Raw genomic sequence first — 19,969 nt, forward strand, 5'->3', positions numbered from 1 at the left:
GTGTGGCGACTGGCGTTACCGCGTCAATGGCACTTATCGTAATTTGACAGCCACAGGTGCTATCTGATTGGAGCGTGGCAACCACTCAGGCCTCAGCACCTTTCAATGCTATTATTGAAGGCCCTAAAACATACTATCATTTCGTTTATGGGCCTCTGGCTCGCTTAGACTTTAGAGTCTGAATTTGATGACGTCAAGTGGGCTATGACGCCATAAGTTTTTCACTCTAGTTTCCTAACAAGATGAGATGCCTAATTACTAAAACCTTGAACAATTACTGGGGACGATTGCGGCTTGCTTATGCGCCATTCGAATTTACGTTCGAACATTATATTATACAAGGCCCTAAATACAAGGTTGCACGGACTAATTTCTACTAAACCTACCAGAATAAAGTTTCACGGTTGCATATTTAAATAATTATTCAATCAAAATTTCGTTATTATAGTCTCGTTATCATTTATAAGCAATTTTATAACTTAACTTCTAATTTGCTTGCTTTTTACTGGCTAAATAACATTCTAGTATTCGGTCAACATAGTGGTGTAGCAGTAGGAACCATATCTGGCAAAACCCCAATACCTACATACAGCAGAAAAGCAGCCGCCAGGTGTCGCCACAGTCGTCCCACAGATGTCGCGCGCGTCGCCAATCGCTACACTACCGATTTCCATAAGGACGCTTATGTGCGGGTATGTAACGGAAAGTCGCCCTTAAGGATTGCGCTTACATCCTTTGCTTATAAGGTCGATGGTTGGAAATTGGGAGGGGCTTAGCTATTTTCGACCACGGATAAGGCTTAATCACATGATGAGGAACATGCTGATAAGCGTTTTATGTGTCATAACAGCACAAAAGTATTTTTAATCATTTTTCAAAAATAGCCGTTCTGCCGTATCTTTCAGTGCAAGGTGCCGTCGGTCATCCCCGACGTTACGTCACGCCGGGGATTGCCAGATTTTCCTACTAAACTTCGACGCCCCCTGATATTATAGAGTTCAGTGCGTTCGAATTTTATTTTTCTATAGCTGGGCAGGCGGTAGGTGGGCTTATTATTCCGGGTGTTCATGTATATTGATATAGGACAAAGCTATCTTGGTAAGTTTTTTTTTGACAATTATTGTATATCAGTAACGTTTTTCTTGGTAGGTAACTAAGTGGATTTGTATTTTGACCTGTTTCAGCGTTTGATCTCAATAAATTGCTGATGCTCATGCTGTGCCCCACTGCCCTTAGAAAACTTGATAATGGTCGGGATTTAGTTAGGCTACCTTCCTACTGACTTCAATTCAGATTGGCTTTAGTGTCTTATACGGCCTTGGCTTTGGTTGGTGGCATGTTGTTATTTTGTTTTTGCGAGACATGCAAGTATCATTTTTTGATTCAGGATGTCAAATAATGTACGAATATGCAAAACGTATCATTGAAAGCTTCTTAGGACTTTATGTAGGACCTCATCTTGACTTTATCTTGACTTTATCAAACATTGCCAGCTGCCGTTATGTTTATTTTGTAAAAAAAAAATCCTTGTTAAGATATAACTAGATTCAGAACGAGAAGGGTAGATGCTGTTTGTGGGGTGATTTCTCATCCTTAGCCCTAAAAGCTGTTAACATTTTAAAAGCTTGTTTTTGCCCTCTGATATCCTGTCCATAAAATTATTTATGCAATACAAATGAATTTATTAGATTTTTCCATGCAAATAGATTGACAAGTTTCATCATTTTAAGCTGCCTCTTTCCGGAGCACTTCCAGGAGGTTTGTATGCTCCTTTTGCCCTCTCCTTTGATTATGGTCTGCTGTTAGTTCTCCTTGCTTGTGAGCAGTGGCCTGTTTATGATAATTATGGGTAATTTCAAGTTTGACATGAAGAAGAGCACACAAGCACATTGCTTTCTTGTATTTGGCTTTCTTTTCATCTAGAAGATGAGTAGCTAGGCTGGTCAATATCTGTTGTTGATTCAATATTGAGTATTGTCTATAAAAAACAGCAATGTATTGTACCGTAAAATGGGGTGTTAAGGGACAGTTTTGAGGTGTTTTGTTATATAACTCAAGAAGGGTTGGATATAGAAGCATCAAATTTTCAGCATTTTATGTGGAATTTGGTGCTTTGCATGCCTGCCACATTAAAGTTTTTAAGATTTATACCTGCATATTACTTTTTATTATTTTTCATCACTGTCCCTTAGCACCCCAATGTGGGGTGTTAAGGGACACCTATAGTATTCCAAGAAATGGTCATCAAATGCCCACAATTGGGGTGTGGAAGGGCACACAATCTATTTATTGAAATGTTTTGCATATTCTGTCACAAAACAAGTCAGCTTCATTCACCACTAATGACCTTTTTAGCCAATTACGTGTAATGCAGTTTACGCTTCTGGAAAATGTGCTAATTATAAGGTAAACAGAACCAAAAAGTACCTTCTGTCATCAATAAAAACCCATGTTGAAGCTAGTCACTTGTCATTATGTTGCCCTCTTTGTTTTAGCCTTTTTATGATGACATTACATTTACCTACATCAGTCTCCATTGACCCATCATTGTAAAAGAGTGTTGAGATGTTTTGTTATATAACTTAAGATGTGTTAGAGATAAAAGGATGAACTTGCCAGCATTTTATGTGGAATTTGGTGTTTTCCATGCCTACTGAAAGAAAATTTAATGAAATTATATTTAGATATTATTTTTTTATTTTTTCTTCCCTGTCCCTTAGCACCCCACATCCACCTCAAAATATGCATGTATCCGGAGGAAAAGAGGAAGAGGATGATGAATGAATGGGTGGATTTGCACAAGTTTTTCAGGAAACATGTGCAATACATGTGACAATACACCTATGCATTCATTTTCCCTGTACACGCACTAGTTTATATGGTACACACAAAGTTTTGGAGATGTTTCAATTTTGTGAAAATGTAGCATGATTTTCAAATCCATTTTTGAACCAAATCACTTGCATGAAAAAACATACCATTTTGTCCTATGGTCAAGAACATAACAGTGTCAACTACCACACTGAAGTTTTTATTGAACCTTCTCAAATTAGGAAGTTAATATCACTCAAAGTTTTTCCCATGCAACTGTCCCTTAACACCCCACTGTCCCTTAACACCCCATTTTACGGTACTCTCCTGCTTTCTAACACAACAATAAGCCTTATCTATGATCAAATTGTATTACATTCAGCCTACAAGTTGCATTAAATTTCAAAGGGAAAATAAGTAGGAGACAGACAGATAAGCTGTTTATAGTTATCTTACCTGAAATACATACTTAATGGACACCTCTGTCAGTTTATGTGGATCTTTTGGAACATGATATCATTTTATTTAAACTGCCAATTCTATCCTTGTATCCCAATTTTACTCTGATGACAGTAGTTATCAATAAGGCAACTACCAGTACCTACAATAAATCATCTGCTATGTCTGATTTAATGTTTAAGCTCTTCATTATCACAAAGTTTTATAACCAGGAGATATTAATTGAAAATAGTCATATAGACGGCACTGTGAGCACTGTTAATTGTCTGATCCAAGTATAGCCTATACACTATACACTATACAGTGTCATTGGGCATTTCCCAGTTTTCAAAAGCTGTCCAAACATATTTGCTGTGGCTATTGCTGCTGCTGGGGAGGGACGTTTTCTCATCATTGCTGGCATGCTTGCCACCTAAATTGTGTTGAATATTTTACATGATTTACCTAGCCTGGCTGATTTGTTAACTTTCTAAGTGATGGGCACTGCATGCCTTGTGCCTTACCTATTGCTTCCTAGTTCATTCCCACTTGTGTTTTTATAAGGACCACTTCCTCTGACCCTTCCTGTCGATAGTCGGCGAAACACACGGGAACGGTCGGACAGACGGGCGCCACCATGCTGAACCAGGCGTCCCGCGAGGCGCTCTACTCGGCCACCTACCTGGAGGACTACCTGGACTGCGTGGAGAACATGCCCGACGACCTGCAGCGCTCGCTGACGCGGCTGCGCGAACTCGACATCCGCTACCAGTCAGTGCTGGGCGAGCTGGAGCGGCGCCAGGCGGCCGTGCGCCGCGAGTCCAACGAGCAGCTGCGCACGCGCTGCCTGCTGGCCATGCAGCGGGCGCTGATCGCCCTGCAGGAGGCGGCCGACGAGAAGCTGCAGCTGCTGCAGAGCGTGCACGACCTGGTGGACGGCCGCTGCCGTCAGCTCGAGCTCGACTACAAAAACCTTGGTGAGCCACTGCCCCCTGTGGTGGGCCTCAGTTCGCACTAACTCATTCTAAAAGTTAAAACGTCCACCGGATTTATGGTTTTGCTTCTGGTACTGCACAATCAAGTGGTTTGAGTGGAACTGGACAGCACTAGCCGAATCACAGTGTGCCGAAAACTGGCAGCGCTGTGTACCTTTTTATTTTCGCGGGTATTTCATTTTTATTTCACTGTGACCAATGTCTACTGGTATTGCTAGACATTTGCAGTTCAATGAATTATTGCATTTGTATTTTTACATAGGCGCGGGAACCGGGGGGGGGGGCAGTGGGGCAGCTTGCCCTCCCCCCCCCAACTCTTGGGCCGTGGGGGCGGTGCCCCCACAACTTTGAGACGAAATACCACACTTTTTTGCAAATGTTTTCTTCTTTGTTGAAAAGGCCAAGGGATGAAAAGTAAGTGGCCTAAAACCGGTAAGAATACTAGATTTGGGGGTACCCTATGTTGATCTTTATTATGGTGTCCCCCCCCCGCCCCCAAGTCTGAAAGTAGTTCCCGCGCCACCGTATTTTTATTTGACCACAGCAGACACTCCACAGACAATTCGTGGCTATGTGTCTAAAGTCAGAAGGGAAATAAAATGGGTCATTCATGATTAACCCTCGCCCCGTTGGGGGGGGGGGCAATTTGGCCCCCCATGTGGTTTTTCCTGAACAGCAAGAAAACGGCGGCGCGCAGCGCCTCCAAATTTTCAGTACCTTCCCGGGCATCAATTTGACACCTTCACACCAAATTTCAAGTCTTAGGTCACCTTAGGACAGGAGTTATTGAGGTCAAACTGAGGTCATTTTCGAGCAAAAATGAGCAAAAAACATACACTCTTGAAACGCTCACCAAATCTACAGTTACCAAGCAATTTCAAAGTTCTTTATACGGTCTAGTAGACAAAAAGCGGCGCTACAAAACTGCTATCTCGGATTTTCAAAAGTGTGGGGTTTTGATCCCCAAAAATTCAAAAAATTGATTTTTTTTTAGAAAAACTTAAATAAAAAAAAATCCGAATTTCGAAAAAAACGGAATATATGTGATAGTCCCTGCGCTCCTCTATATACATACCAAATTTCAGATCGATATCTCGTTTTTTGGCCAAGTTATAGCGAAAAAAAACTGTTCAAAAATTATGACGTCAAATTTTTTAACTAAATTTTTAGCGATTCTAGACGACGTAGGGCAAAACAAAGACCACCATTGAACTCCCCGTGACGAGCTGCATCGAATCGATACCCATTTTATGCAAAAATATCAAATTTGAAATTTGACCTAATTTGACTTGACCTGACCTGACCTTGACCTGACCTTGACCTGACCTTCACCAGAACATAATCTAAACTGACCCCAAAGGCTGCCTGACCCACATAATCGTATTTGACATATAAAATGGACCATAATACATGCATCACATGCTATTTTCATATTGTGACCCTCAGTGACCTGACCTCTGTGACCTGACCTGGTATCAGTGACCTCAAATAGCAAAATATGTGTTTGAAGAACATTTCCCCATCGATGATTTTCAATGAAATGCATTTTACTCGATTTTACAACGCATTTCTTGAAATGCCTGTAAACGGTGAAAATTCGACCTTTGACCTGACCTGTGACGTCATCGGTTTGAACTAGGTCAATGAAATTGGGTCACAAGGTAGTTCCCTGATAGGGCTATCCAACACCGTTTGCCGCTTGTCGCTAGGTTGCGTGGTTCTCGAGATCTTAGGGGGGGGGGCAAATTGCCCCCCCCCCTCCAACAGGGCGCGTTGCTCGGCAGAGCCCAACGGGGCGCGGGTTAATGTCGCGGTAAAATACGGGTTAAAGTGAAATACGCCTAACTGACAGACATACCCTTGTACGCACATATACACAAACACATGCCTCATCACTCTATGGCCGGGAAAAAATGTCAACACGTCTCGGCGTCTGTATGCTAATGACTGATTGTATATTTCCCCGCAAGTTGACCTTTGTCTCTTTTCAATGCACCATCCGTTTTCAATTTTGACTCGATCTTAGCATACCTAACTCAATCAATTGGTGTAATTAGTCAGGCTGCATCCTACGTTTGTGACATGAGTGACTCCGCCAGGTACTGATAGCACACCGTCTCTGTCCTGTCACCAGATTACGGCAAGGACCAGGAGAACCAGGCGCCATCGGGCGGCAGCCGGTCGGCCTCTCCGCCGGCCGAGCCGCCGTCTCGCGCCACTCCGGCCGGCGCGGCCTCGGCGCTGCCCCGGCGCCGGCCGCGGCGCGCGCGCGCCGCCGAGCGGGCCTCGGCCGCGGCGGCCGCCGCCGCTGCCGCCGCCGCCGAGGACAGCACGGACGCGAGGGACGCGGAGGAGACACCGACGCGTCCCGCCAAACAGTCGCGCGGCACCGGGTCGGCCGGCCAGGGCAGCCAGAGCCGCGCCGCCAGCGCCGCCAAGCGCCGCAAGCGCAAGGCGCGCCAGGGCCGCGAGGACTCACCGATGGACGTGCCGATCGAGCCCGACGAGCCCACCTACTGCCTCTGCGAGCAGGTCTTCTTCGGCGAGATGATCGGCTGTGACAACGAGCTCTGTCCCATCGAGTGGTTCCACTTCGCCTGCGTCAACATCGTGCACAAGCCCAAGGGCAAGTGGTACTGCCCGCGCTGCCGCGGTGACCGCACCACCGTGATGAAGCCGAAGCACGTGTTCCTCCGGGAGCTGGACCACTACAACAAGCAGAAGCGGGAGGACAGCGACCGCGGCCGGTCGACGCGGGACTGAGCGGTGGCAGCCGTCTCCGGGAGACAGTACTGAGCGCTGACTGCGCCCTGCGGGGACCGGGCGGCTCTGATAGGGGGGCGGAACACTGTACATATGTAGAGCTCGATAGCATGCTGTGTGGACCGGAGGGCTTTTCGGCGAGTCTGGCCGCAGCGGAGGGTGACAGTGCAGTCGCCGCCAGTGACGGTCGTGTTCGTCCGGGTGGGCCGTCAGTGAGTACAATCGAACGGGGAGGAAGCCACCCTCTCCCCACCGGCGGAGTGTGTCGCTGGCCCAGCCGGCCTGACCTCAGTAACGTTCACTTGCTGGTACCGTAGCAGTGTGTGTCTCATGAGGTGTCTTTGCAGGCTAGCAATTGTATGCACGGACTTAATGTGGCTTATAAGTGATACTGTCTGTCTAATGTTTATGCGTTGAAAAATAGTATCGGTCCCTTTCGTCCACAACCATTGTATTACTTCAAAATGTTACTCTTATTGGCACTGAGTGGTTTCATATATTTCGAGCTCATTTCTCACGTATCAGCTTATTTCAAAACGAAACTGGATTGTTTGTAACCCTACTCTTCTTTCGTGTCAACACTTTTCGACTAGTTCTGAGGCGTCTTTGGGAAGATTCGTCCCTGCCCGCCCAGCGAAAACAGCGACACTGAGTAGGAAGGCGATTCAAGGCCGGTGAAACCACACTCAATCCAGGTGGATTTGACATAACGATGCGTTTTATGTTTTATATCTCGACTTCTCTGGACTCTCAGGCCTGTTTTTACAATGTAACTACTTGCCTAACAATCCACCGCTATCAGCTTCGCGATTTGGCGTCCTATTTATCCGTAATTTGCCTTGTGAAGAGTATGTAGCGTTTATTGACTGCGACGTTACATGCAGTTCCATCGCTACCGTCCTGCAGATTATCTGAGACGGTGACATCGTTTGCCGGGATCATACGGAACCTCGGGCAACCTAACAGCCGCTCGTTACTTTTTTATTTGTGCCTAGCAGGTCATCATTCGGTATTAGAAGAGTATGTTATTTTGTCATCGTGATGTCGCTTAAAAGGTGGTTCTTGTGATGATTGCGAAACGTTTCTTGTGTGTCGATGTGGGTATATCTTCAGTCAGGCTTTTTACCTTCCCACCAATGTGTTGGCGCTATGGTCGATTTCCGTGCTGAAACAGAAGTGAAGTTCATTTCGATACTTGTGAAGTTCATTAAAGAATATAGCATATGACACACCAATTTCGACTTTATTTGTTCGGCTTTCCGGCTGTTTTCAAACACGGAACTAGTTAGATCAGTATTTGACGTACATCAAGTGCTCAGCTGTGTCCTCGTGTGATTAAAAAAGTGCATTTAGCGTTCATGAGGACACCGCGTTGTTGTATGCTAGAAATGTCTCGCACGTCACAGCCCATATCCCCTGCCGATGCCTATTGTAACTGGTGCGGATCACACGAAGTATCGCGCAGTGACGCCGAAGTGGCACCACGCCGCCCCTGAAGCGGGCCGTCGTGGCCTGCGCCGGCGGCCGGTGTGGGGGTGCGGCTCCTCGGGCTCGGCCGTGTCAGTGGGAGATCGGCACGGACGGCGAGCTACTCGGTATGACTGGCTGCATACGCCGCTCTGGCAATGGCGCGTACCTCATTGGCCGCGGCGCCCATCGCTTGGGAATTACCATCTAGTTAGTCATACCATGTAGTTGTACATTCTACGTACCGTGTGGCTTTGCGAGATTGCGTTATGCAATGCAATCTCGTTATTTGCGTTATTTGCGATATTTGATGGTCGGTGGGACGCGCTGCAATAATACGGAGCACTCACACAGTTATGTCGTCATAGTCGGACTAATTCAGGCGAACTCCCTTTGCAATTTGTCATCGAAAGAAAGGTCATTTCAGATCACTGAATCTCGTTTTCTCGTTAACGACTCAGGACGCTTAAAATCATTTATGGATGGACAGACCGTTTTACGTGCCCATCTGTTATATACTCAATACCAGCTCGGTCGGTGTCGGGCATCACTGACAAGGGTCGGTCTGCGGTCACATAACATCACAGACGCAGACAGTGTTTGGCTGCTGCCGAATTTGAGTGCAGGGATGAGAACTCTCTGAAAGCTATTACGGTCATGGCAAGATTCAATGACTCGGCTGCCAACCATCGGTATTTTGGAGTGATCGTTTCCCAGGGGCTCAGTTGAAGGGTTGCTCACGCTGCCATGTTTCGTTGGGTTACGGTCAGACCACTGCACTGCACCGTTCTAGGGCGCGGGCGAGTGATGGACGCTCAGTCACGGCGGTAGCGAGCTCTGCGGGCCCGTCTGGTGGCGGCACCTGGCGGACGCTCACCCCGGTAGCTGATCCCTGAGGAACGGGGGTCTGTTTGGTGGCGCCGTCCGTGGGACGGTGGTGCTGCCATCTTCAAAGAAATGAGCACTGACTTCCGACAGGTCAGTGCTCTACAGGTCTACACCATTCCTGTTATCAGACGAGGTGCGCGACACCAGACGGCACCATAGCCACTGTTCGCTGATTGGTGCTAACAGCTGAGGGGCTGATAATGAAATACCTATTCTAGCTCTGCGCTGAAGGCCACGTACCTAAGACAGGCTGCAGGCGAATTTCGTGTTCACTAAAACATAAAGTGAAGCTCAGGCTCATATGTCGTTAATCACCACTCACCAGGCAGATCCAATGTTGTATGTCACCAGGCCCAATGTCAAAAATCACCAGGCCCAATATCATATGCCGCCAGGCCCCATACCGTATGTCACCAGACCCTCACCAGGCCCAATATCGTATGGCACGAGGTCCATTGTGTATATCGTATGCCACCAGGCCCCGGTCGTATGTCACCAGGCCCAATATCGTATGTTATGATCACATAGATATATATCATATAGTTGTGGCTTATGAAGAGATTACACCACGGTTGCGACATTAAAGCGCCAAATCACCTAATTACGCCTAATTAGCCGGCATACCCTCACTGCACACGGCACTTAATCCTCCGAGCCACTGCCGGCTCAGCGGTCCGCTTCGTGCGCGCTCATCTTACGCTCGGCACTTTTAATTTCCGCTTGCCCCACATTTCTGTTCTCGGTAGGTATTTTGCATAGGGATTAATTCGGAAAATGCTCCGTCTGCTGACGTTTTGGGCAGAAGTAGCGTGAAACGTTTCTGGATGCCACCAACACTGCAGCAGTGGAGGCATTCACGCCACATATTTAATTCAGTTTATTCCATATCGGACGGATGAGTGACTGTACTTTATGCGCATTGGGACTGTACCACTCACGCCACGTATCTTCTGAGCACGTATTTCGCCTTAAGCAGATCTTTGGGCACGCACAGACGATGTGAATCAGCCTACAAACAACATGGAGAACGCCAAAGGTGTATAGTCGACCACAGAATGATGTTCCACTTTTCACAGACAATTATTTGCCTGGCGTGGTAGGCTGTGCCGCATCACACGGGCTGAGTTCACAAATTATAGCTTTCAATAAAAATGGTAAAATTGACCTAATGCTCATAATATCGGATAAATTTATTGAAAAAGGTCCAGAATAGGTATTTTCGAACTTGGTTCTTCTTCGGTGGAATCCACCGAAGAAGAACCAAGTTCGAAAATATATTCTGGACCTTTTTTCAATTAATTTTTCCGATATTATGAGCATTAGGTCAATTTTACCATTTTTATTTATTACAATCATGCTCAAAGAAACGTTGTACCTACCATATAAAATTATAGCTTTGTCCCAATGCTCACAATCGACACGCTTAATTGCGTGATAAACGGCACAACTTAGCGCTCCGGTCAACTGATAGCTTCTGAGGAGTGGAACATCATTCTGTAGTCGACTATACACTGTACAATCATTTTCATCCGGTCCTTTTAACCCGCGCCCGGCTGGGGGTCCTGGATTTCCACGCCCTGCTGGGGGGGGGGGGTGTTTGAACACCCCCCCCCCTTCTAACTCGGCTCCTGGGCCACGTAGCGATACGCGGAAGGCGGCGTTCGAAAGAGCGCCAAAAATAATGACGAAATCACTTCGGTCACTTTTTTGGTCAGGTCAAAGGTCAGGTCACCAGAGGTCATTGAAGGCAAAATTTCGCCGATTTTCAGGTCGAATGTCGACAATTTCCTGAAAGCCAACGCATAACTCGGGAACCAATAGAGCTACAGCGCCGCGGAAAAGCGCATTCAATAGCCCTATTAACGCCCTTTCTGAATAATTCTCTCAGATTTGACCTAACGTCAACGGTTTTGCCTGCAGGGGGCAAAAACTGCAAAAATAGCCGATTTTTTCGGAAACAGTTGTTCTGCAATAACTATTGACCCAGGCCTTGTACGAGCTTACTTTTACCGGCATCTTGTTCCTCTTGTCAAGACGCATCGAATGAACTGTAACTGACCTTGAAAGGTCAACTTGAAAATTTGACCTCAGGTCAAGGTCATGACCTGACCGGAAAGGGTCATGTTGCATATCAGTCGATCCGTATCACCGAGCTGAACACATCTAAGGCGTTTTCACCGCTCTGGCATGCCTCTATCAAAAGTTATTTGCGAAAAACTGTTAGATACCATTCGTGACCTAAGATGACCTCAGGGCATAAATAGGGGTCACGGAATCCATTTTCATGTTCAGTGTGTCTAAACCACTTGTAATTCAGTGTTTGGGAGTGTTAATAATGTCTTTCGTCCAAAAGAGGCGCATTTCAATTTTCTCCCATTGACTTATAATGGGGAGGTCGCAAAATTGACCTGACCTTAGGTCACCGATATCAAAATTCCGAGATGAACATTTTATAGATACTGTTACCCTAATCAATCGCTGAAAGTTTCAAAGTGATCGGTCACTCGTTGTAGCTATGGCAGACATTGAAACTTTTTATGAGGTGAGGTCACTTCAAGTGACCTGGTGACCTCACCTTGAATGACCTTGGTCTGAAATTTTCACAACATGTGTAGAATTGATGTATGATAAGGTGTACCAAAAACGGCGGCGATTCGCGAAAAACCACAAGGGGGGGTGTGTGTTCAAACACCCCCCCCCCCCCGCCCCAGCAGGGCTCGGGTTAATAAGCGGTGTATGTACAGCCAGGTGCGTGGCGGCGGTACAGCTCGTCGAACAGAAATGCACCGCTCCCGAAAATCGCTGAACACCGCATATTTTATCGAATTACCGTATGCGTCTATTTATCATTTCATTTAACGCTAGTGCTCACAGGTGCAGACTACATCCGGCTGGGAAGATTATAAGATAATACGTGAGGTAAGTGAATGTGCAGCAAATGAATCAAAAGATCTGTGTAAATTCACGCTAAATGATAAGCTCTGATTAAGCGATAGGCAAAGGAAGATGTTCTCAACCAGGTAAAAATTGACGATCTCCGTTTTCTCGAATGGAATGTGTTGCGATATCAAGGTTTCCAACAATGAACCTTTCACATAGCTTGCGGCAATATTTTAAAGCCTGAAGAATAGTTGGGAGTGAGAACTATCGAAAGTTCAAATTCATTTATATCCGCCTGTGCACGCAATTGCTGAGCTGATCATAATGATGTAAGCGGGTCCTGCGCGGCTGCTCTTTTTGCTTCCATTATGAGACTCGTAATGAGGCCATCTTGAGCGTTCCCGGCGAGGACAGTGAAAGTTTTCACCCGTCATGTGAGTCCGACATTCTGTAAACCAAATCAACCGTCACAAACTCGATATGTGAACACACATCGACACCACCAGCGTCGCGTTAACCTCATTTCAGCTGCTCATTGTTGTACGGACGGCGAGCACGTCTGTTCCTAGCTGAGCTGCTGCTCTGTCGCTGCGGTCGTGTCTCATGGGTTAGCCGGCAGCCATGCCCGGCAGACGGGGCTGGAGGTGGCCGTTACGGGCCGGCGGAGGAGACACGGCGTCCCAGATCAGGCTGTTGGCTCACAGCTCGGTCCCGCTCGTGCACCGTCCTGCAGACGCACGCGTTTCGTCAGCGCCGCGTCGTTTGCGCCGCGGCCGATGATGACACGATAGTGGCGCGGCCGGCGCTCAGGCTGGGGCGCCGACCGCGGCCATCCCGCCGCTGGAATGCGGCGCCGCGGGCCGGGCGGAAGGGTCGGCCGGCGACCACCCCGGGGCCGGCGAGGCGGCGCTGCTGCACCGACCGACCCCCGCTGCGCAGCTCCGCAGCTCCGGAGTTCCTGGACGCCCCAGACGAGCCGGCATGTCTGGAGGCTCTTCCGGGCCGAGCGGAGACCACCACGGCTCGGAAGCACCTTGGAAGACACGGACGCGGTCGGTCAGACGCGCATCCCGCTGTCACTGGGCAATGTCACTGGACAAACGCCGCACACAAGGATACCCAGCAGCATCTCTCACTTCCCGTCCCGCCCCCGCTTCCACTGCTGCCCCTTAAAGGTAGTGTGCCAGCTTTCCTGGACCGTATGGAGTTAATGGCCCAGATAAGGAGAACCGGATTTTTAGAACTTATCCATACCTTCAAAACTCATGGAAACGTCTTAAATTCTTCAAATTTTGAGTACCCCAGTGCGAAATTCGCCCCGACGGGTTGTCGGTCGTACCCCAACCACATTTCACACCACTATGAACAATAAATGCACACACTGAAATCGCTATTACCGATATGCTCATCCAATCAAGTTTCGATAAACCCGTTCATCATCATCTCCTGCGGTTTCGAACACGCCTGTTAGGTGGTGCGGTAGACCGCGCCCAAAGCCAGGGCCCCGGTAACGTGAGGTAGCCGAGTCGGGGCAGCGTGCGCTGACCCAAGCCGGGGCCGCGCGTCCTCCCGGTGTCATGTGATAGCCCGGGGCTGCCCGCGGGGATGCGGTAGACCGCGCCCAAAGCTGCGGCCCCGGCTTGGGTCAGCGCACGCTGCCCCGACTCGGCTACCTCACGTTACCGGGGCCCTGGCTTTGGGCGCGGTCTACCGCAGGTGGCTTCTGCTCATACTTTGTGGTGCGGTGGTGGTGCGTCGGGCCGCGCGCTCTGACTTCGGCCAAGAAAAATGCGTCAGCTGATCATTGTCATTTCTGCCACTTGCGTGTGGTGAAATGGGGTCATAACTTAAGAGACGGCTTTTTCATATCAATTATTTTACATAAAATCATATTTCAAACCATAAATAATGTTCGACAGCCAAATAAAAGAAACAATACCAATACAGGCTTACAGTTTAAGGCTCGACATTGTGTTGTCTACGATTAGACAGCTGATAACTCATTCCCGTACGTCGTAACTCTATAATGACCTTTGCTTATTGTCACATGTGCGCCGCATTCGCGATTGCTGCCGACGCCTGTTTGCAGGTCAGCCCACTACAGTTGTTATACATATCGAAAAACCGATAAACTTTTAGGCGACAAAGGCACTATTCCAGGCCCATTTTTGATTTTCTTTGCGATATTAGGTAAAAACAGAAGCTTCTTATCCTAGGAAAAATAAAATGGGAAATCTTTCAAAGGTGGCACACTACCTTTAATGGCACCGGTCGCGTCCAACGAACGGGCCAGCCTCGTGACCTGACCGATCTCTGACCGGGTCGGGTCACTGGTCACGTGACACTCGGTCCGACCGACTCCGGCTTTCCGAGCCGGCGGATCCGACAGCTGAGACAGGCTATGCTGGCCGACACATAACTACATAGGGTAAGGGCGGGTAAGAGGACGCGGAAGATAAGGGTACGCATCAGCTGTTTCGGTTGCCTAGCAACGCGGGTTTGTCGAGTTCATGAAGTGACATGAAGCTGCCAGTGCGTGTTTGTCACCAACGGAACGTGGGCGTTGTGCGGCGACGCTGTTGAGTTTAAGGCGATGAATATTATTTTGGAGCGTTATGATATTATTTTGGTACCTATGGTACAATAATTTTGATTCTTGGCAGTTGAGATAAGGTACATTTTTGTGATTATTGTGGGAAACTTGAGAGGTTTCTGGGGAAATACTGTGCAGTGCAATATTCTGTTTGTGAAGTTTTGCACAATGTTTCGGGGTTGTTTTGTGCGCGAATTGCATGGAGGGTAAGAGTACGCACTGTTCATGAGGGTAAGAGTACGCAGAATTATACATTATATCGAATATACAGAAATATCAAATTATTGATATATCGCTCAATGACGTTTGTTTTGTAGGTATATCATCAATGGAGCACTGTGAGGCAGATGCGTACCCGAAATTCTTCTAAATACGATTTATTTTCCCTTTTGATTGTACATTTTTAGAGTCACATGACTTGATTATTTCTTGATTTATAGATATGCAAGATTTATTTTATGTTTTTTTCTTTTTTGATACTAGAATTAAATTAAATGTCTTCTGAGTTTGATGTTAGGCATTTGGACAGTAAAAGCTGCCTATAGGTGTGTGTTTATATGCTTTGCGTTCCTACTCCACCCGCATGGTGTGCGTACTCTTACACACCCCATGTGGTAAGAGTACGCAACAGCAGCGGTTCAGAAAACGTCAGTTTTAGACCACTTCCATTTACGCTGAAGGATCGTTGCCTCATGGGTTGATGGCGAATTCAATGAACTTTGATATTCTATATTTGCGATTTCTTTCTTTCAAATATTTAACAAATGAGAGCAAAAAATCCACTAAGTGCGTACTCTTATACGACTTCACCCTACGTTGGTGCGATACTCACGTGAGGGCTCGGCGTGTCGACATCACGAACGTCTCCTTGCCGTGCTTATTTTACGTGCTTGCAAACTTTGACTTACAAGGTCATGCCGTATGTCAGATCGATCATACGGACTAACTGGGGAGAGGCTGTCCTTTTGATATGGCGGTACTTAAAGCTTCTACACCGTCCCATAGTCGAAGCTTCTTGAGCAGCCTGAGCATACGGTCGTGGCATGCGCGTTGAGGAGTGACAGCAAACGGAGGTAGAGAATCTGTTTAATGGATTGGTATGTACTGCTGGGCACTGGAGTCGCACATCCCAGCTGCACACTCGGGTTGGTACCAGAGCTCACCTGTACCGATTGTACGCGTCTGCCGGTACCAGCTGTACGCGTCTGCCGGTACCAGCCGTACGTGTCTGTCGGTAACAGAAGTTCGCGTTTACTGGGCTCGGCCCGGCACCCGTATACGCCTCCGCTGTGTTTGGCCCGGTACCAGCCGTACGTGTCTGTCGGTACCAGCCGTACGTGTCTGCTGGGTTTGGCCCGGTATCAGTGTACGCCTCTGCTGGGTTTGGCCCGGTACCAGCTGTACGTGTCTGTCGGTACCAGCCGTACGTGTCTGCCGGTACCAGTGTACGCGTCTGCCGGACCGCGGTCGGCGCGGGCAGCTGCAGGTAACCCGTTTTCGGGATCGCCGGCGCCGTCCGATGTTGCGGCGCGTCCGCGGCAGGTTTTGCCGTGCGCTTTCACTGCGCGTCTGGTTCGGACGGGACCGGGCCCGGGCCGGCGGACCGGACCTGGGCCGGCCGGACCGGGCCGCGCCGGGCCGGGCCGCGCCGGGAGCCGCCGGTACCGACAACGTGCCGGCCGGGACGCGCCGCGCGGCCGGGATACTGTGCCGCAGCGTCCGCGCTGCACCACGGCACCGGTCCGGGGAGCGAATAGCCGTTTTCCACGACGGGCTATCCGGCGAATGCACCTAATTTGACCAAATCTGCACCTAATTTCTTTTACAGCAAATATCTTCATTTTATAAATTTATTTCAGTGTTTTAATCGATGATGCTCTCTGATATTATGACAAAGCAGGCATATAGGCAATTAGTGCAACCCTAGCTGATAGCTGCTAAGAGACACACTGAACCTAATTTGACCAAATCTGCACATAATCTGTACCAGATGTGCACCAAATGTGTACCGGATGGCCGTCGTGAAAACGGCTAATATGGACCGCACCAGGGAGCGAATACCATGCCGCCCACCGAGCGAATACAGGAGCGAATATAGAATACAGACCGTCCCAGGAGCGAACACGGTGCTGTCCCGGCGAGCGAGTATAGACCGTACCAGGAGCAAAAATGGCACTATCCCGTGGAGCGAATACGGGCCGTCTAGGGAAGCGAGTACTAGGGAACCGAGTACCGTATTCGCTTCAGAATACCGTATTCGCTTCCCTAGTAGGGAAACAAATACGGCACTGTTCCGGGAGCTAATACAGGCCGTCTCGGGGAGCTAATACAGGCCGTCTCGGGGAGCGAATAGTTAGAGTCTCGGGGAGCGAGTAGAGACCGTCTCGGGGAGCGAATGGAGGCCGTCTCGGGGAGCGAATAGAAGCACAGCATGTAATGTGACATCGGTATGATGGAATATGTCCGTCAGTGTGAGACTTTTAATTATTATTTTGCATGCTTGATAATATTGCTGCCGTGTATGATAATGAATTCTGCTACCGTGTACCGGGAGTTCACCAAAAAATGAGCGCTTTTATTTTTCCTCTAAAACGTCTTAGAATTACTATATCGAGAAGATTATTTCAGCTACTGAAAGCCGGTATGTTGCTATTTTGTTTGATGATAGCTTTACTTACTTTCAATAGTGTAACCGTAACCATACAAAAAAGACGTGTAACCAAGATACCATATTTGCACTTCAAGCTGAAATAGGTTGTGGAAGCCAACAATAAATTTGGAGAGGTTTTGAATCAGTAGAAAGCACCACTAATGATTGTAGTTTCGGGCCCGTATAGCCATTTTCAATAAAGGAAGTGTCGCAAATTTGTTCAAGGCAAGAAGTGCTCGACAGCGAACCCAGAGCACACCTGGGAGAACACGAGATTTGGTTAATTTTGGTTTGAGAATAAGATGGGCGGGAGTGGGGCAATGAACCCCCAGCGGTACACAGCAGTGCTGTTCAGGTTCTGGACGGCGCTAACGAGGAAATTAGGAGGTGATATCCAGCTGATAGAGAGCCGGTGGATGCAGAAGGACGGAGCAGCCGTTCAAACGGCCGTCGCAGCCCGTGACTGACTGCGACGCGCTTCGGGGAGCGGGTGTCCTCTCAGATGGAGGTGAACCCATGGCCCGTGCCTTATCCGGACCTCAGCGCCATCAGATTTGTTATTTGAGGACATCTTAAGATTCAATTCAAGTGCCTACCAGATGAATAAGAAAACCGTCAACGAGCTGAGGCAATCAGTACCTATAGTACGCGGTTCGGGGCATGCGACCGGAGATCTGCCGCACGAAGGTGGCACAATTGATTCAGCCCCATCTTTGTGCCTGGAGGCTGGAGCGTTCTGATATTTCTATTGAAAATGTGCTGTACCGCTGTACTGACAGCCTGTAGCACGGTCATGAGTACCACATCACAAAATAGCATTGCATGTACTATCGTTTGGCGCGACTTTGATATTTCTGGGGTTTATGGTTTTCAAAATATACGGATGTTAAATCCGTCTACTTTTTCGGGAACTCCCGGTACCATATTTTTAGACACGATGGGCTCAACTGGGGTTCTCATGAGTGTACCTACCTACCTCGATTACCGTCGTTTGCTGTCTGCTTTTACAGCGACAGAACGCTAGTAAATAATTAAATTAGCTGTAGCAAAATCGTGACACATTACACATTTGTACATGCACGGACATATAATTTCGGCTATTATCATTTAACATCACATTCACTTTTTACATCATCGTATAAATGTGTGTTAATTGATATTTTTTGCTTAATAATGTAGGTACCTCTTTAGCAACAGACGGAACTCGGTATTTTTTATCAGCACAATTATAAAGCGTTAATAACGCTCGCCCGTATTGGTGTTTTTCCAGCCGCGAACGTATTCGCCCCTGATCGAGCTAGAGCTTTGCAGAAAAAAACGAGCGTATTGCCCGTGACGAGAGGAAGCCGATGATACCCAATTTTAAGGTCCTAGGTCATTGGTTGACCTTCCAGGTCAGGTCAATGACCCAAAAGTCGGGAAAATCGGGACCCGTTGGAACGTCGTAAAGGGTAGCTGCTGTTTTTTCGGGGTGCTGATCACGTGTATCATGTTAGTTTTGATCACAGATGATGTCTTCATGCATTTAGGCCAGGTCGGGTCAGGTCAGGTCAGGTCAACCAGTAGAGGTCCTGCCTGGTTGTATAATAGTAGTATAGTATCTGATTTGTAGTAGGTGTCAACCGCCTCTGACAGCTTCGTAACATGCTACGAAGGTACCAAAACTACTTCGTAAATGTTCATATGGCTGCTAAATTCGAATTCAGCTCCAAAAACTTGCCTAGAAACATGTAAAACTCGAAAAAGTGAGCCGAGGTCATCAAAGGTCAATGACCTGACCTGACCCTTAGGTGACCTTGACAACCACCTTAATGCATGGGACCAACATCATATCACATGTTTGAACGCTTGAAACCACGAAAAGACTGCAAACGCGCGGCTAATGCGAGCCGACATACGCCGAATCGCGATTTTGGCCAAACATGGCCTCGAAAAGTAGGTCTCAGGTCAAAGGTCATTTAGGCCAGGGTCATGAAATTTTTAGGGTAGATGTAAAATTGATTAACACGAGGGTACTGAAAGTTTCGTCGCGATCAAACGCTTTTTACGCGAGTTATTTGCGAAAAACCGAGGGGGGGTGGGTCCGTTCGACCCCCCCCCCCCCTATACGGGCAAGGGATAAGCTGATATGGTCGCAAATTATCTCTAAATATCCCGTCTAATCAGGCATAAACATTTGACACCTCAGTCGACTCGCAGGCTATGACGGATGGTCCGCCATTTTAGGCTGCACCCCACTAGTCTGTGTGTGGAGGAGCCGAGGGTCACCGAAACTGGTTATTTTATTGTACAACATGCACCGCAACCCGCGCACTTTGCAGTCAATATTGCGAAAATCAGCATTTGGCAATGCTGCCAAGGTGCATACCAGCCTAAGCACATTTTTAAGAAGACCTTCTGTGAGCCTCCTTTGACTGGTTTTGACGTGCAGCAGATAATCACCGTTCATGAGATATGAGACAAAGGTCTGTCTAAGTGTGCCAG

At 47.8% G+C, this 19,969-nt stretch overlaps 1 protein-coding gene across 1 annotated transcript; it reads left to right on the plus strand.

Moving 5' to 3' along the window:
- Window positions 1-1,033: 1,033 nt before the first annotated feature.
- Window positions 1,034-7,007, plus strand: LOC122392306 (inhibitor of growth protein 1-like). The gene is made up of 3 exons (XM_043387003.1): window positions 1,034-1,098; window positions 3,845-4,226; window positions 6,379-7,007. The coding sequence occupies exons 2-3, from the start codon at window positions 3,887-3,889 to the stop codon at window positions 7,005-7,007; spliced, it is 969 nt and encodes a 322-aa protein (XP_043242938.1). The 5' UTR covers window positions 1,034-1,098; window positions 3,845-3,886.
- The last annotated feature ends 12,962 nt before the right edge of the window (window positions 7,008-19,969 follow it).

This window comes from Amphibalanus amphitrite, unplaced genomic scaffold (genome assembly GCF_019059575.1).
Source record: "Amphibalanus amphitrite isolate SeventyFive unplaced genomic scaffold, NRLGWU_Aamphi_draft 000481F_arrow, whole genome shotgun sequence".
Classification (NCBI taxonomy): Eukaryota; Metazoa; Arthropoda; class Thecostraca; order Balanomorpha; family Balanidae; genus Amphibalanus; species Amphibalanus amphitrite.

Bases quoted from the DNA above. Each gene is read 5' to 3' on its own strand.
- LOC122392306 (XM_043387003.1), top strand. From the start codon at position 3,887: ATGCTGAACCAGGCGTCCCGCGAGGCGCTCTACTCGGCCACCTACCTG. The intron at 4,227-6,378 runs GTGAGCCACTGC...TCCTGTCACCAG, and splicing joins GCTCGACTACAAAAACCTTG to ATTACGGCAAGGACCAGGAG.